The 14,189-nt window shown below is 44.3% G+C and overlaps 1 protein-coding gene across 1 annotated transcript in view; it reads right to left on the reverse strand.

Moving 5' to 3' along the window:
- KCNH5 (potassium voltage-gated channel subfamily H member 5) overlaps window positions 1-14,189 on the reverse strand; it is a 186,220-nt gene that overhangs the window by 19,440 nt on the left and 152,591 nt on the right. The window contains exon 10 of the mRNA XM_081191559.1: window positions 13,188-13,384. Coding sequence (XP_081047685.1) covers window positions 13,188-13,384 — 197 coding nt within the window. The remainder of the gene's footprint in view (window positions 1-13,187; window positions 13,385-14,189) is intronic.

A 14,189-nucleotide genomic window follows, 5' to 3' on the forward strand; every position in this document is an offset into this window, starting at 1 on the left:
CGAGAACTCGAGTTTGAACCTGCCTTGGGAGCGGTAGCTCAGTGGTAGAGAATTTGCTTTGCATGCAGAAGGTCCTGTGTTTAGTCCCCGGTATCTCTGAACAGAACTGGGAATCTCCCCTTTCTGAAACCCTAGAGAATTGATGCCATTCAGTGTCGACAATACGGAGGTGAATGGACCAATGGCCTCACTCAGTAGAAAGCAGCACTCTGTGTTCCAGACCTGCTGATGTAGCTTCAGCCAGGTTGTGGCAATGCATGCCCTCCGATCATGCCTTGATGTCCAGCATCTTCCATAGACGCCGGAGAATTCAGCTTTCCAAAGACAAGGCTGCAGGCTGTTGTTGTTTAGTTGTTTAGTCGTGTCCGACTCTTCGTGACCCTATGCACCAGAGCATGCCAGGCACTCTTGTCTTCCACTGCCTCCCGCAGTTTGGTCAGACTCATGCTGGTAGCTTCGAGAACACTGTCCAACCATCTCGTCCTCTGTCGTCCCCTTCTCCTTGTGCCCTCCATCTTTCCCAACATCAGGGTCTTTTCCAGGGAGTCTTCTCTTCTCATGAGGTGGCCAAAGTATTGGAGCCTCTGCTTCAGGATCTGTCCTTCCAGTGAGCACTCAGGACTGATTTCCTTCAGAATGGATATGTTTGATCTTCTTGCAGTCCATGGGACTCTCAAGAGTCTCCTCCAGCACCATAATTCAAAAGCATCAATTCTTTGGCGATCAGCCTTCTTTATGGTCCAGCTCTCACTTCCATACATCACTACTGGGAAAACAATAGCTTTTACTATACGGACCTTTGTTTGCAAGGTGATGTCTCTACTTTTTAAGACTGCAGGCTAGTGGGCCGTTTATCTTTGATTTATCACTTTGCCCTAATGGCATCGGCACGAGGAGTCTATAAACATAAAATCGAATCAAACGGAAACCTTTTAGCAAACCAAGAACTCTATTTCGATGATTTTTGTGGGCTAAGCTTTACACATAAGTTGGCACCAGTCGTTTAAATTCTTCCTCTAGGATGCTGTGAGACACTAGAGATGACTGACTATGTCGATTTCAGTTTCTCTCTGTTGCCCATCTCCAAAGTCTTCAGTTTTTTCACATTTCACATCTGCTTGTGGTTTATTTTTTTAAGCCCCTTGAAAATTTGTCAGCGTTTTGGTACACATTTCTCCTAACATGCACATTTGTGTGTGCAGTTTCCCCCTAACATACAGTGGTACCTCGGGTTAAGAACTTAATTCATTCTGGAGGTCTTAACCAGTTTCATTCTTAACCTGAAACTGTTCTAAACCTGAGGTACCACTTTCACTAATGGGGCCTCTTGCTGCTGCCATGCTACCACCACGCGATTTCTGTTCTCATCCTGAAGCAAAGTTCTTAACCCGAGGTACTATTTCTGGGTTAGTGGAGTCTGTAACCTGAAGCGTATGTAACCTGGAGCGTATGTAACCCGAGGTACCACTGTACATGTTTTTGCAAAAAAAAGCTCCCTGGTATCTTATCTTCACTAATCGACGCATAGATATGCACACTTTATCCTAGTACAGTGGTACCTCGGGTTAAGTACTTAAACTGTTCTTAACCTGAAGACCACTTTAGCTAATAGGGCCTCCTGCTGCTGCTGCTGCGCCGCCAGAGCACGATTTCTGTTCTCATCCTGAAGCAAAGTTCTTAACCCGAGGTACTATTTCTGGGTTAGCGGAGTCTGTAACTTAAAACGTATGTAACCTGAAGTGTATGTAACCGGAGGTACCACTGTATATGCCTTGTGGTACACATTACTTTGTTAGAAAACTGTACTGCAAAATTTGCAGAATTGTGGCTTTTCAAGACTGGCTGCGTTTCAGTGTCTATATTGTTTCAAAACATGCAAAAGTAAAACTACATTGAATTTTTCGCTATCTACCAGTGCTCTTTTTTTTGGGGGGAGGCACCTTGCCCAGGGCCCCCTCATAGCTGCAATCAGACCTGAGTGCATCACATTTGATAGTTATGCTAATTGCAAGCCCCTCAATTACTTTGCTATTGTTACAAAATGATGGAATTATAAGTTGCCTTGGAAATATAAATGCTTGTCAGAGAGTTCAAGAGACCCGAGAGCTTGTGAGTCGGAGTTAGCTGGAATAATAACAAAAGAATACAAGAAGAGCCTACTGGAACAGACCAAGGGCCCATCTCGTCCAAAATCCTGTTCTCGCAGTGGCCAACGCAGGGCCGGATTTAGGTTTGATGAGGCCCTTAGTTACTGAAGGTAATGGGGCCCTTTATATGTCCAGCTGTCCTTTGTCAACAACAAATTGCCGCTGTTTTTTGTGTCGAATATATGCTATATGGTCATTTATGGACCTAAAAGGTATCTAAAGCCCATAACAAAATACGTTATTTTATCAAAGTAATTGTTGAACTGAAACACAATGAAGAAGTATATTCATAGTGAAATTAAATTGCTGTTTTAGGGGTTGTTTTTAAAAGCCTGGAATGGATTAATCCATTTTGCATTACTTTCTATGGGAAAGTGCGCCTTGGTTTTGGAACGCTTTGGTTTTGGAACGGTTTTGGAACAGACTTGCAGAATGGATTAAGTTTGATAACCAAGGTACCACTGTATATAGAAATGAGCAAAGCAGCATCATATTTTGCCAGATCATTAATCCACCCAGCTTAGTACTATCCATGGTAACTGGCCGTGGCTTTCCAAGGTTTCAAGCAAGAGCTTTTCCCAGCCACACCTTGAGATGCTGAGGGATTGAACTCAGGTTCTTCTGCATGCAAAGCAGACACTCTGTCACCAAGTTTGTGGGATATCTAAAAGAAGGCAGCCAAAACCAACTACTTCTGAATGCTAGAATGGTACACACAGAGAGGAAACTGGATCTCACAGGGTCTGTAAGACATCCTCCCGGTGAGAGCCACTCCCACTGTGTCCAGCCAGGTAAAGAGGCACAACCTATATAAACTGATTCACATCCCCAGCCTGCTCTCTCTCTCTGATCCCTGCTATCTGATCTGTTCTCTTTGATGCTCCATCAGTGACTAGGGATGTAGGACATGTGTTGAGTCTGAGTCACAGCTCAGACCCCAATCCTAATCTAAACTATATTTCTGTAACTACATTTTAAGCCTGCCTCAAGACTGCTACTGTGACACTGAGCGAGTGAATCTGCCTTTACTTATAACAAGACTGTTTCACGTTTTTATTTTTCTAAGGGATAGAAAGAACAGGAAACCCAGTCTGCAGCAAAGCATCCTGGATTACTTAAATTAAAAGGCTAAAGCTAGCATATCAACAGCTCCCTTATTTTTGCTGACAAAGTGATGCACTCTGCTGAACTCGCAAACGTGAGTTGGGAAAGATAATATCTAAGAAATAACTGTATTTTGCCATGTATAAGACTATATTTCCCCTAAAAAAAATTAAGTTTAAAATTGGGAATCGTCTTATACACAGAATGTTGTGATTATTTCTTAACTTTGGGCTGAAAAAATAGGGATCGTCTTATACACAGAAAAATACAGTATATCCTATCCTAGTTTTATGCACATCCCCACAGAGTTACAGCTCTAGCATACGACAAGGAAGAGAGAACCATGACACGAAGCAACCGCAGAGAGCTTTCTGCACACAACCCTGTTAGAAAGAACACTTACCAGAACTTTGTAACGAAGAACTTGTGCCCAAATTTGCTTTTTTCCTTTTCCCTCCCAACCCCTTTTCCTTTCTTGTCATGTCTTTTGGAATGCAAACCCCACAGCAGGGACTGTCTCATTATTGGTTGTTGTGAGCTGCCTTTGGGGACGGCAGCTAAAACAGCAGGGGAAGAAAACTGCAAGTAAATAAATAATTTGCCAGTTAAGCCCTTCAAGCCTGCAGCTTTAAATACTACGTCTCGCAGATGCAACTCACTCTGTTGCTCTTACAAAGGATCTCTTTTATTGGCAGCACTGTGCCCTGGGCGGCTCTATGTAAATAATTAACAATCACAATCATGATGCTTTTCTTTTTTTTCAGTAGTTAACGAAGACCCACACATGCTTTGCAAAGGTTAATCACCAGGAGCAAACTGGATGGCAGAGAAGGGACTTGGCAATAACTGAGACTCAAATAAAGACATCCCCCCAAGCACTGTGCGCTGAAAACAATGACATTTTAGAACATTAAAAAAAATCCTTCAAGGGCTGCTGAGAGGTGAGCAAAAATGAAACAACATTGATTCTTGTCAAATATCGCTTCTCCATAATCAAGGAGAACTGCGTCTGCAGTAGCTCAGTTGCCTGCAAAATACATTCTCTGGAACATGGTCAAAATAAAAAAATTCCTTCCAGTAGCACCTTAAAGACCAACTAAGTTAGTTCTTGGTATGAGCTTTCGTGTGCATGCACACTTCTTCAGATACACTGAAACAGAAGTTGCCGGATCCTTCTATATAGTGAGAAGGTGGGGAGGGGTATTACTCAGAAGGGTGGTGGGAATGGGAGATTGGCAGATAGCTGAGATGAGCCTGTTGACGACTCTTAACGACTGTAATAGGTCTTACAGGAAAAGGCAAGGGGTGAGAAGGTGAGAAATGGCTTAGTCATGTATAATGAGATAAGAATCCAATGTCTTTGTTCAGACCAGGTCTCTCCATGGTTTTAAGTTTGGTAATGAGTTGCAATTCAGCAGCTTCTCTTTCGCTTCATCTGTCTCTGGAACATGGGCAGTCCCACTCCAACACTCATGCTCCCCTCCAACACTCAGGGGCCCTGGCCATTGTCCATGCAAGCTGGGGTTGGTGGGAATTGTAGTACAACAGGGATGTCCAACTGGTCGACCATGATCAACAGATCTATCCCCAGACAATCAGTGTTGACCGTGGTCGATCACGGGACCCTCTATATTGGCGGAAGTGAAAAGCAATGCAAGGAAATTCCCCGTCCCCTTCCTCTGCCCCTGTGTTAGTCTGTAGCATCAAATGGTATAGAAAACGAAAGTAGTCGTCAGCACTGCATCGCAATAATAATAATAATAATAATAATAATAATAATAATAATAATAATAATAATAATAATAATAATTTATTATTTATACCCCGCCAAACTGACTGAGTTTCCCCAGCCACTCTGAGCGGCTCCCAATCAAGTGTTAAAAACAGTACAGCATTCAATATTAAAAACTTCCCTAAACAGGGCTGCCTTCAGATGTCTTTTAAAGATAGGATAGCTGCTTATTTCCTTCACATCTGAAGGGAGGATGTTCCACAGGGCGGGCGCCACTACCGAGAAGGCCCTCTGTCTGGTTCTCTGTAACCTCGCAATGAGGGAACTGCCAGAAGGCCCTCGGCGCTGGATCTCGGTGTCTGGGCTGAACGGTGGGGGTGGAGACGCTCCTTCAGGTATACAGGACCGAGGCCGTATCATTGTTTTAGGTGAGCGATTTCCCTCTCCTAAAAGAAGTCAACTTCAGCCCCCCCCCAAAAGATAAACAACTTCCCCTCCCCCCCGAAGGTCAATAACTTAAAGGTAAAGGTAAAGGGACCCCTGACCATTAAGTCCCGTCGCGGACGACTCTGGGGTTGCGGCGCTCATCTCGCTTTACTGTTAAATTTTTTATTTTTATTTTATTTTATTTTGACAAAGTAATAGTAATAAATGAATAAGAATAAAAATGTGCACCCCACCACCAATATCATTCCATTGTAACTATCCAACCTCCAGAAATTTCAACACCTCTTGCGATGGTTTGACCCCTTTCTGTTTTAACTGTTCAAATTCTACAAACACCCTCCATATCTCCTCAAAATCATTTCTCCTGCATATTTCCTGTCTTACCTTAATGGCACATGTTTATTTATAATTAATAGCAATATCCCACACCTCTTTATACCATTTTATATTCTGCTTGCCCCTTCCACTTCCTAAATATAATAACTTGTGCAGCTGGCAATAAATGTGTGAGCAAGTCCTTCATAGCCTGTGAACCTTCCAGCCCATCGTAAATTGATAATAATGCTACCTCTGGTAGGGAAGTTTTAAATGGCTGATGTTTTATTGTGTTTTTAATATTCTGTTGAGAGCTGCCCAGAGTGGCTGGCGCAACCCAGTCAGATGGGTGGCTGATAATAATAATAATAATAATAATAATAATAATAATAATAATAATAATAATAATTTATTTATTTATACCCTGCCCATCTGGCTGGGTTTCCCCAGCCACTCTGGGTGGCTCCCAACAGAATTAAAAGCACAATAGAACATCAAACTTTAAAAACACTCAATAATAATAACAACAACGATGATGATAATGATGATGATGATGATGATAAAAAAATAAAAATAGCACTGCACATGTTTCCAGTCCTTATCTCTAACAGCTGTAAGAGCAAACAACTGTTTGAGAACAAAAATATTGACAGTAGCAAATTGGGTCCCTGGAAAGGCCTCAAAGTCAGGCAGGTCTAGAACATGTCACTGAAGCTTTTCCCCCCAAGATGGGCACAGTCAAACCAGAGCTGAGAAACCAGCCAGCGTTTCTATTGTTGCTGTTCGGCAGAGTCTCTTTGCCATCGTTTGAACTAAAAAATAAAAAATGCAGTGTGTAATTTATTTTGTCATTATGTGCTCTTGCCTTGTGGAGCAAGCTGCAAAAGAACCACAAGAGAAATCATACTGGAGCTAATTTGATGTTGCAGAGACACGACTACTAGAATGCAGGTGGTGAGGTGTGCTAGTTCCAAAAACAAGCTAATGGTGCTGCGTAGCGACATACGCAGCCAAAATGAGCTTGTGGAAGAACGGAGGAACCTTAGCCCTCAGAAAAAAATTGTAAAAGCCATATGATGTCTCTCGCCTCCCCTGATTTTCCATCTCTCTAAGGGCCCAGGTCTAAGCTCAGGAAGCAGATGGTTATATGAAGGCAGACCATAGGTATACACTAATCTCCATATTGTCTGAGCAGGTCCCATGCTAGGGATCGCTAGGAAAGGGATCGTTAGGGATGGAACTGAAAATCATGGAATCTTAGAGTTGGGAGGGACCCAAGGGTCATCTAGTCCAACCCCCTGCAATGCAGGAATAAAAAATAAAACTGCTGATATCCTAATGCTGTTATGCAAATCTAAGGTGCAACCACATTTAGAATACAGTCATACCTCTTGTTACGTTCGGTTCAGGTTATGTTCCGCGGTAAAACGGAAGTACCAGAAAGGGTTACTTCTGGGTTTCACCACGCAAAATGACATCACGCACATGCACAGAAGCGGCGAATCGTAACCCGCGTGTGTGCAGACGTGGGTTGCGTTCCTTTCAGGTTGCGAACGGGGCTGTGGAATGGATCCCGTTCGCAACCAGAGGTACCACTGTACTGTGTGCGGTTCTGGCAGCCTCACCTCAAAAAGGATACTGCAGAGTTGGGAAAGGGCAGGCAAAGTCATCAAGAGACTGCCCCATTAAGAAAGGTTGCAGCATTTGGGACTTTTTAGCTAAAGAGTAGGCTCCCTCGGCCTATAGAGCGAGATGAGCACGCAACCCCAGAGTCGTCCGCTACTGGACCTAATGGTCAGGGGTACCTTTACCCAGTAGTGATGCATGGAAGTGAGAGCTGGACCATAAAGAAGGCTGATCGCCAAAGAATTGATGCTTTTGAATTCTGGTGCTGGAGGAGACTCTTGAGAGTCCCATGGACTGCAAGAAGATCAAACGCATCCATTCTTAAGGAAATCAGCCCTGAGTGCTCGCTGGAAGGACAGATCCTGAAGCTGAGGCTCCAATACTTTGGCCACCTCATGAGAAGAGAAGACTCCCTGGAAAAGACCCTGATGCTGGGAAAGATGGAGGGCACAAGGAGAAGGGGACGACAGAGGATGAGATGGCTGGACAGTGTTCTCGAAGCTACCAACATGAGTCTGACCAAACTGCGGGAGGCAGTGGAAGACAGAAGTGCCTGGCGTGCTCTGGTCCATGGGGTCACGAAGAGTCCCCATGGAAGAACTTCCTGACAGTAAGAGCTGTTCGACAGTGGAATTTGCTGCCAAGGAGTGTGGTGGAGTCTCCTTCTTTGGAGGTCTTTAAGCAGAGGCTTGACAACCATATGTCAGGAGTGCTCTGATGGTGTTTCCTGCTTGGCAGGGGGTTGGACTCGATGGCCCTTGTGGTCTCTTCCAACTCTATGATTCTATGATTCTATGAGTCAGACATGACTAAACGACTAAACAACAACAACAACAACCTTTATCTAGGCATGATCAAGGTCCATAGACTCATGCATGGCATGGAGAGAGTAAGTAGAGAAAAGTTTCTCTCTCTCTCTCTCTCTCTCTCTCTCTCTCTCTCTCTCTCTCTCTCTCTCATAACATTGGAACTCATGGCAATCCAATGAAGCTGATTGCAAAGCTATTAGCGCTTGCTTGTTGGCCTAATTGAGGCCCTTGGTTCTTCTGGAGCCCTGCTTGTAAACTTCTTGGTTTGTTAGTTTCCAGTCTGACCACTACATTGAAGATCAAAATATTGGAATTAAATGTGGCACACACGTTCAGGCTGCAAGGCTGTATTTCAAGGAGGCGGGGTGAGGTAAAATGCAGATATGCAAACTTTTGTTTGAGACATTAGAATGAAGGTGGCCTATTCAACTTCCATCGCTCCTCGCCTTGGCCGTGGCGGTTGGGACTGATGGGAGCTGTAGTCCAATGACATCTGGAGAAGTCGTCACCTGACTTTTTCTGACCCAGGATCCACTCTTCTCACCCAAGCACGCGTTTGGGGACCCCTTTCTGAATCTTTTCCTGTGGCGGTAGTCCTCCTGATGCAACCCACTTTGGATCAGGCCATTTGTTTAATTTAACATTTATATCCCACCTTTTCCTCCCAAGAGCTCATGATTCTCCACGCCCCCATTTCAGCCTCACGACAACCCTGTCAGGTAGGGTTGGCTGAGTGGGGATTCGAACCTTGGTCTCTCAAGTCACAGTCCAACACTCTAACCGTTACAACACTACTGGTGGTATAGTCCCACGAGCCCACGAGCCCACGACATCCAGTAATCTAGAGGAAGTGACCCTATACTTAATGGATGGTATGGTTCTTCCGTTGGGAATCTGTATACGTGCAGCTACACACACAGAGTCAATAAGGGTTTGGCCGACAGCCAAGGCAATGTGAAGGAGTAAGTTTGCCCGGTGATACAGAGGCATGGAGACAGCTCCCTGATTGGTCAAGCTCTTTCATGGGAATAATGATTAATGGCCCACTAACTGGAATGTGTCAGTGTACGAGTTTGAGTTCAGGAGTTGTGAGTCGTGTATGAGAGAGCAAGTTAAAGATCCGTGTTCTGTTCTGTTCCTGTAAATAGTCCACTGTATATAATAAACCCCTAACTACAAGTTCCTGGTTCCTGCTTCGTCTATCATGTCTGCAGCCAAGTTGCCAATTGCTTCCGTGAATTCTGCGTTTTCTCTGCTAGGTCTGGTTAAGGTCCTGCAACTAGTCAGAAAGTTGCGAAACAGCAACAGGTTTTGCCAATATCTTCCACCTTTTTGGAATTACACCTAGTGCTCTGCAGACGTTAAGGGGTTAAGGGGTGATATGATAGCCATGTTCAAATATATAAAAGGATGTCACATAGAGGAGGGAGAAAGGTTGTTTTCTGCTGCTCCAGAGAAGCGGACACGGAGCAATGGATCCAAACTACAAGAAAGAAGATTCCACCTAAACATTAGGAAGAACTTCCTGACAGTAAGAGCTGTTCGACAGTGGAATTTGCTGCCAAGGAGTGTGGTGGAGTCTCCTACTTTGGAGGTCTTTAAGCAGAGGCTTGACAACCATATGTCAGGAGTGCTCTGATGGTGTTTCCTGCTTGGCAGGGGGTTGGACTCGATGGCCCTTGTGGTCTCTTCCAACTCTATGATTCTATGATTCTATGATTCTATGACGTTAATTCACACGTACCACCGATACCATCTGTGTATTAATATGGGGATTGCATTACAGCGTACTAACTATAATATTTTTGTTTGGTTTTGTTTTGCCTGCTACAAACTTCTTTATCTCACGATAAAAAAGTAGAGCTACAGAGAAGAGAAAAATTCATTCCAGCCATAAAAGCGCCAGAGTTAATGCTCCATAAATCTATTCATCACAATTATGAGATTTCTTCATGCAGATAACATTTATATGACCTTCATTAATATGGTTTTAGGAACACCCACATTAAAAAAAGAACTTTCGCTCCCCCCCTCCAGCTGCATAAAAATGAAGGCATCTCAGAACCCAGTCCCAAAGGCATATTGTTAATAGCTAATTCATGTGTAGATATTGTATTATTTCCACGGAGGCTAATTGACAGGGAGAACTGCGGCTTGACTACAAAATAAACAGGAAGGCACCCTTTTTTGACACACTCTCTGTTCTTAAGGCAGCACTGAGCCTATTCAAGGGTACAGTGGTACCCCGCAAGACGAATGCCTCGCAAGACGGAAAACCCGCTAGACGAAAGGGTTTTCCGTTTCGGAGGTGCTTCGCAAAACGAATTTCCTATGGGCTTGCTTCGCAAGATGAAAATGTCTTGCGAGTTCCTGCGGGGTTTTTTCCTCCCCCCCTTTTCCCCAAGCCGCTAAGCCGCTTATCAGCTGATCCGCTAAGCCGCTAAGCCGCTTAACAGCTGATCCGCTAAGCCGCTTATCAGCTGATCCGCTAAGCCGCTTAACAGCTGATCTGCTAAGCTGCTTATCAGCTGATCCGCTAAAGTGCTAAGCTGCTTATCAGCTGATCCGCTAAGCCCGCTAAGCCGCTAATAGCGCTAATCCGCTAAGCCGCTAATGGGCTTGCTTTGCAAGACGAAAAAACCGCAAGACGGAGAGACTCGCGGAACGGATTCTTTTCGTCTTGCGAGGCACCACTGTATAAAGAAACACATTTTCTTATACAGTGTGAGTCTTTTAAAAGAGGCCCCATGGAACATGTATACTCTGTATCCACAGGGCCTATTTTAAAGGCCTCACCCTGTCTAATAATAATAATAATAATAAATTTTATTTATACCCCGCCCTCCCCGGCCAGAGCCAGGCTCAGGGCAGCTAACACCAGTCAAATTACAGTAAATGGGGGGGGACACCCAAAAAAACCCAATTTAAGCTTAAAATGCAATTTAAAACGCAGCCTCATTTTAAAAGTAGCCCATATATCAAAACCATAAGGGGAGGGAAACATAAGGGTCAGACTGAGTCCAAACCAAAGGCTAGGCGGAACAGCTCTGTCTTGCAGGCCCTGCGGAAAGATGTCAAGTCCCGCAAGGCCCTAGTCGCTTGTGACAGAGTGTTCCACCAAGTCGGGGCCAGTACTGAAAAGGCCCTGGCCCTAGTTGAGACCAATCTATCCACCTTGTGACTTGGGACCTCCAAAATGTTCTCATTTGTGGACCTTAATGTCCTTCGCGGGGCATACCAGGAGAGGCGGTCTCGTAGGTATAAAGATTTGGGTTGCATGATCCCCAGATAAGCTAGAGGCAAACAGCCAAAAAACCGAAGGGCTGTTTCAAACTCATTTGTGACCTTTGATCTTCCTCCCCCCATAGCATCCGGCCATGTGCATCTTTCTTATAGGAAGCCATTAGTTCTCTGCAGAGCTACCACCATGCAATGCGCTACAAGGACTGTGGTTGAGAGCACATGCCTGGGAAATAATGTGTTCTCAGGTTCTGGACTGGCCCCACCCACTCGTATTATTCTCAGGATCTCCCTGGGAAAGAAGCACCTATGCAAGGCTTCCTGGTTGTGTTGGGACTCTGCCTGGAATCTTAACTGTCTTTAAAGTCCCCCCCCCCCTTATTACCTTGTAGTTGACTGTAACACAGAATGCATTGATTACATGATTAAATAAAAAAGCAAATAAAATCTTTAAAAACAAACAAGCAAAAAACAAAGCAAAACAAAAACCCAACTGTCTTCCAAGTTAATTTGCTCCTTGACTATTGTCAAGGAGGCAGTCCTTATTTATTTTGGATAACTCATTCTGCAGTTGTTAATCATCATGAGCTCTCAAAACAATAGAAGCTACTAAAGATCTAGATATTCTATCCTGGGCAGGATAGCATCTAGGGTGTTTAGACATTGCCACACACTTGCAGCTCTATCTTCGTCATCCTAAGGACTAGAAACTTGCTTTAAAAGTAGTAGTCGTAGAAACTATGATACTTAGGATGCTGTGTCTAATACAAAATCATCCTCTGTGACATGATTATGGGATTGCAGGCTGTCTAATCTTAGTGCCTTCACCAAATTACAACTCAGAGGACCATTCTGCACCATGCTCTCAGGACACATTTTATTTAAAATTCTTGAAATATCAGAAACCTGCTCCAGAGTAACCCAGAAAAACACATTCATTGGGACTGCCTCTGTTTTATGGAATAGCTTCACCCATGATTTGTGCTTTCCAGAAACAATTGAAGACATTCCCCCCCCCCAACACATTTTCTCCTGCTAGGTGAAAATATATGTACCTTAAGCAGTGGTGTAGCGTGGGGGGGCGTGGGGGGCCGGCCGCACCGGGCGCAACATTGGGGGGGGGTGTGTGCTCGCACTCGCAGCTCTAGTGGAAGAGACTCGAGTGCTAAAATCCACGGGTCAGGGACTTCCGGGGTGGCGCCTCCGATGATGGCGGACTCCCTCTGAACAGGAGGGACAAGCTCCGCATGAAATGGAGAGTAAGATAACATAATGATAAAATATTATGAACTATGGAAAGGATTTGCTGGGACATTTATTAATCAAGAAACAAGAGATGGGAGGGGGAGGAGGTCAGGGAAAGAAGGTAATGAAATTTGGAGAATTTGGGAAAAATGGTTTTACTGTTTCTTTCTTTTTGTGTTTTTATCTTTCTTTTTTTCTTTTTTGCAATTTTGCCTTTTTTGGTGTATTTTTTTTAAAAAAAAAATTCTTGTGTTTCAATAAATATCATTTAAAAAAAAATTAAATCCACGGGTTAGGGGGCGCAAATTACTTGCCTTGCTCCAGGTGCTGACAACCCCACGCTACGCCACTGGCCTTAAGTGTTCATTTTGCATTGCTGTTAAACCCATCTTGAGTGTGTGTTGCATTCGTGTTTTCAATAGTATTCTTAGCTGTCTTACCATAGGTTTGCAAATTTCCTTGAGACACATGTGATCCGTAAATGAATGCCTAACCATCAAAATCAAAACGACGATATCTTACCCGTTTCCTCAGATTGCAGGTGAGCGTGAGATTCCTGGAGAAGGAGTTTGCAAAAGCTGTATAAAAGTCCAGGACTTTCAGCAAGGCTTCCCGCTTGATAATGTGCAAATCGCAGTAGGTCAGAGCCCGCACATTGGCGCATGCGTGGGCCAGAGTGGTCTCCTTCCAGAAGATGTCCCCAAACACATCACCTTTACCTGGGAAAGCAGCAGGGAAAGTTCGGTTAAAACATGCCTGGTGTCAGAGCCCCACAGAGCTGTTGGAATCGGGTTTGGACTGGCAGGATCGGTCAGAAGAAGAGGAAGAAATAAAGGGTTGAAGGTGAGAACCTGGGTTCAGGAGGGGGGGTCTCCCCTTTGCACCCTGATTTTAGCCACTTTGGAAGGGGGAGCAGAGGCACTTTTACAACACCTCTGCAGAGTGGAGCGGGACAGTTGTGACTTCAACATTATTATTATTATTATTATTATTATTATTATTATTATTATTATTACCCACTAAGGTAGTCTCTATGGGAATATACTGTATTTAATTATGGGGTATCAGAGTTTTTAGGGGGCTAACCAGGCTGGGATAGCTGGGATAGCAGGCTTGTTGGTTTTTGAATGTCTGATGTAGATTTTTTCAATTTTGTTCTGTATGAGGCAATGACAATAAAGATTATCGTATCGTATCTGGCTGGGCTTCCCCAGCCACTCTGGGTGGCTCCCAACAGGAGGTTAAAAATACATTAAAACATCAGTCATTTTAAAAACTTCCCTATACAGGGCTGCCTTCAGATGTCTTCTAAACATCAGATAGCTGTTTATTTCTTTGACATCTGATGGGAGGGCGTTCCACAGGGCAGGAGCCACTACTGAGAAGGCCCTCTGCCTGGTTCCCTGTAACTTCGCTTCTTGCAGTGAGGGAACTGCCAGAAGGCTCTCGGCGGGGACCTCAGTGTCCAGGTTGAACAATGGGGGTGGAGACGCTCCTTCAGGTATACTGGGCCGAGGCCCAGGG

This window comes from Podarcis bocagei, assembly GCF_964188305.1.
Source record: "Podarcis bocagei genome assembly, chromosome: 1".
NCBI classification, from domain to species: domain Eukaryota; kingdom Metazoa; phylum Chordata; class Lepidosauria; order Squamata; family Lacertidae; genus Podarcis; species Podarcis bocagei.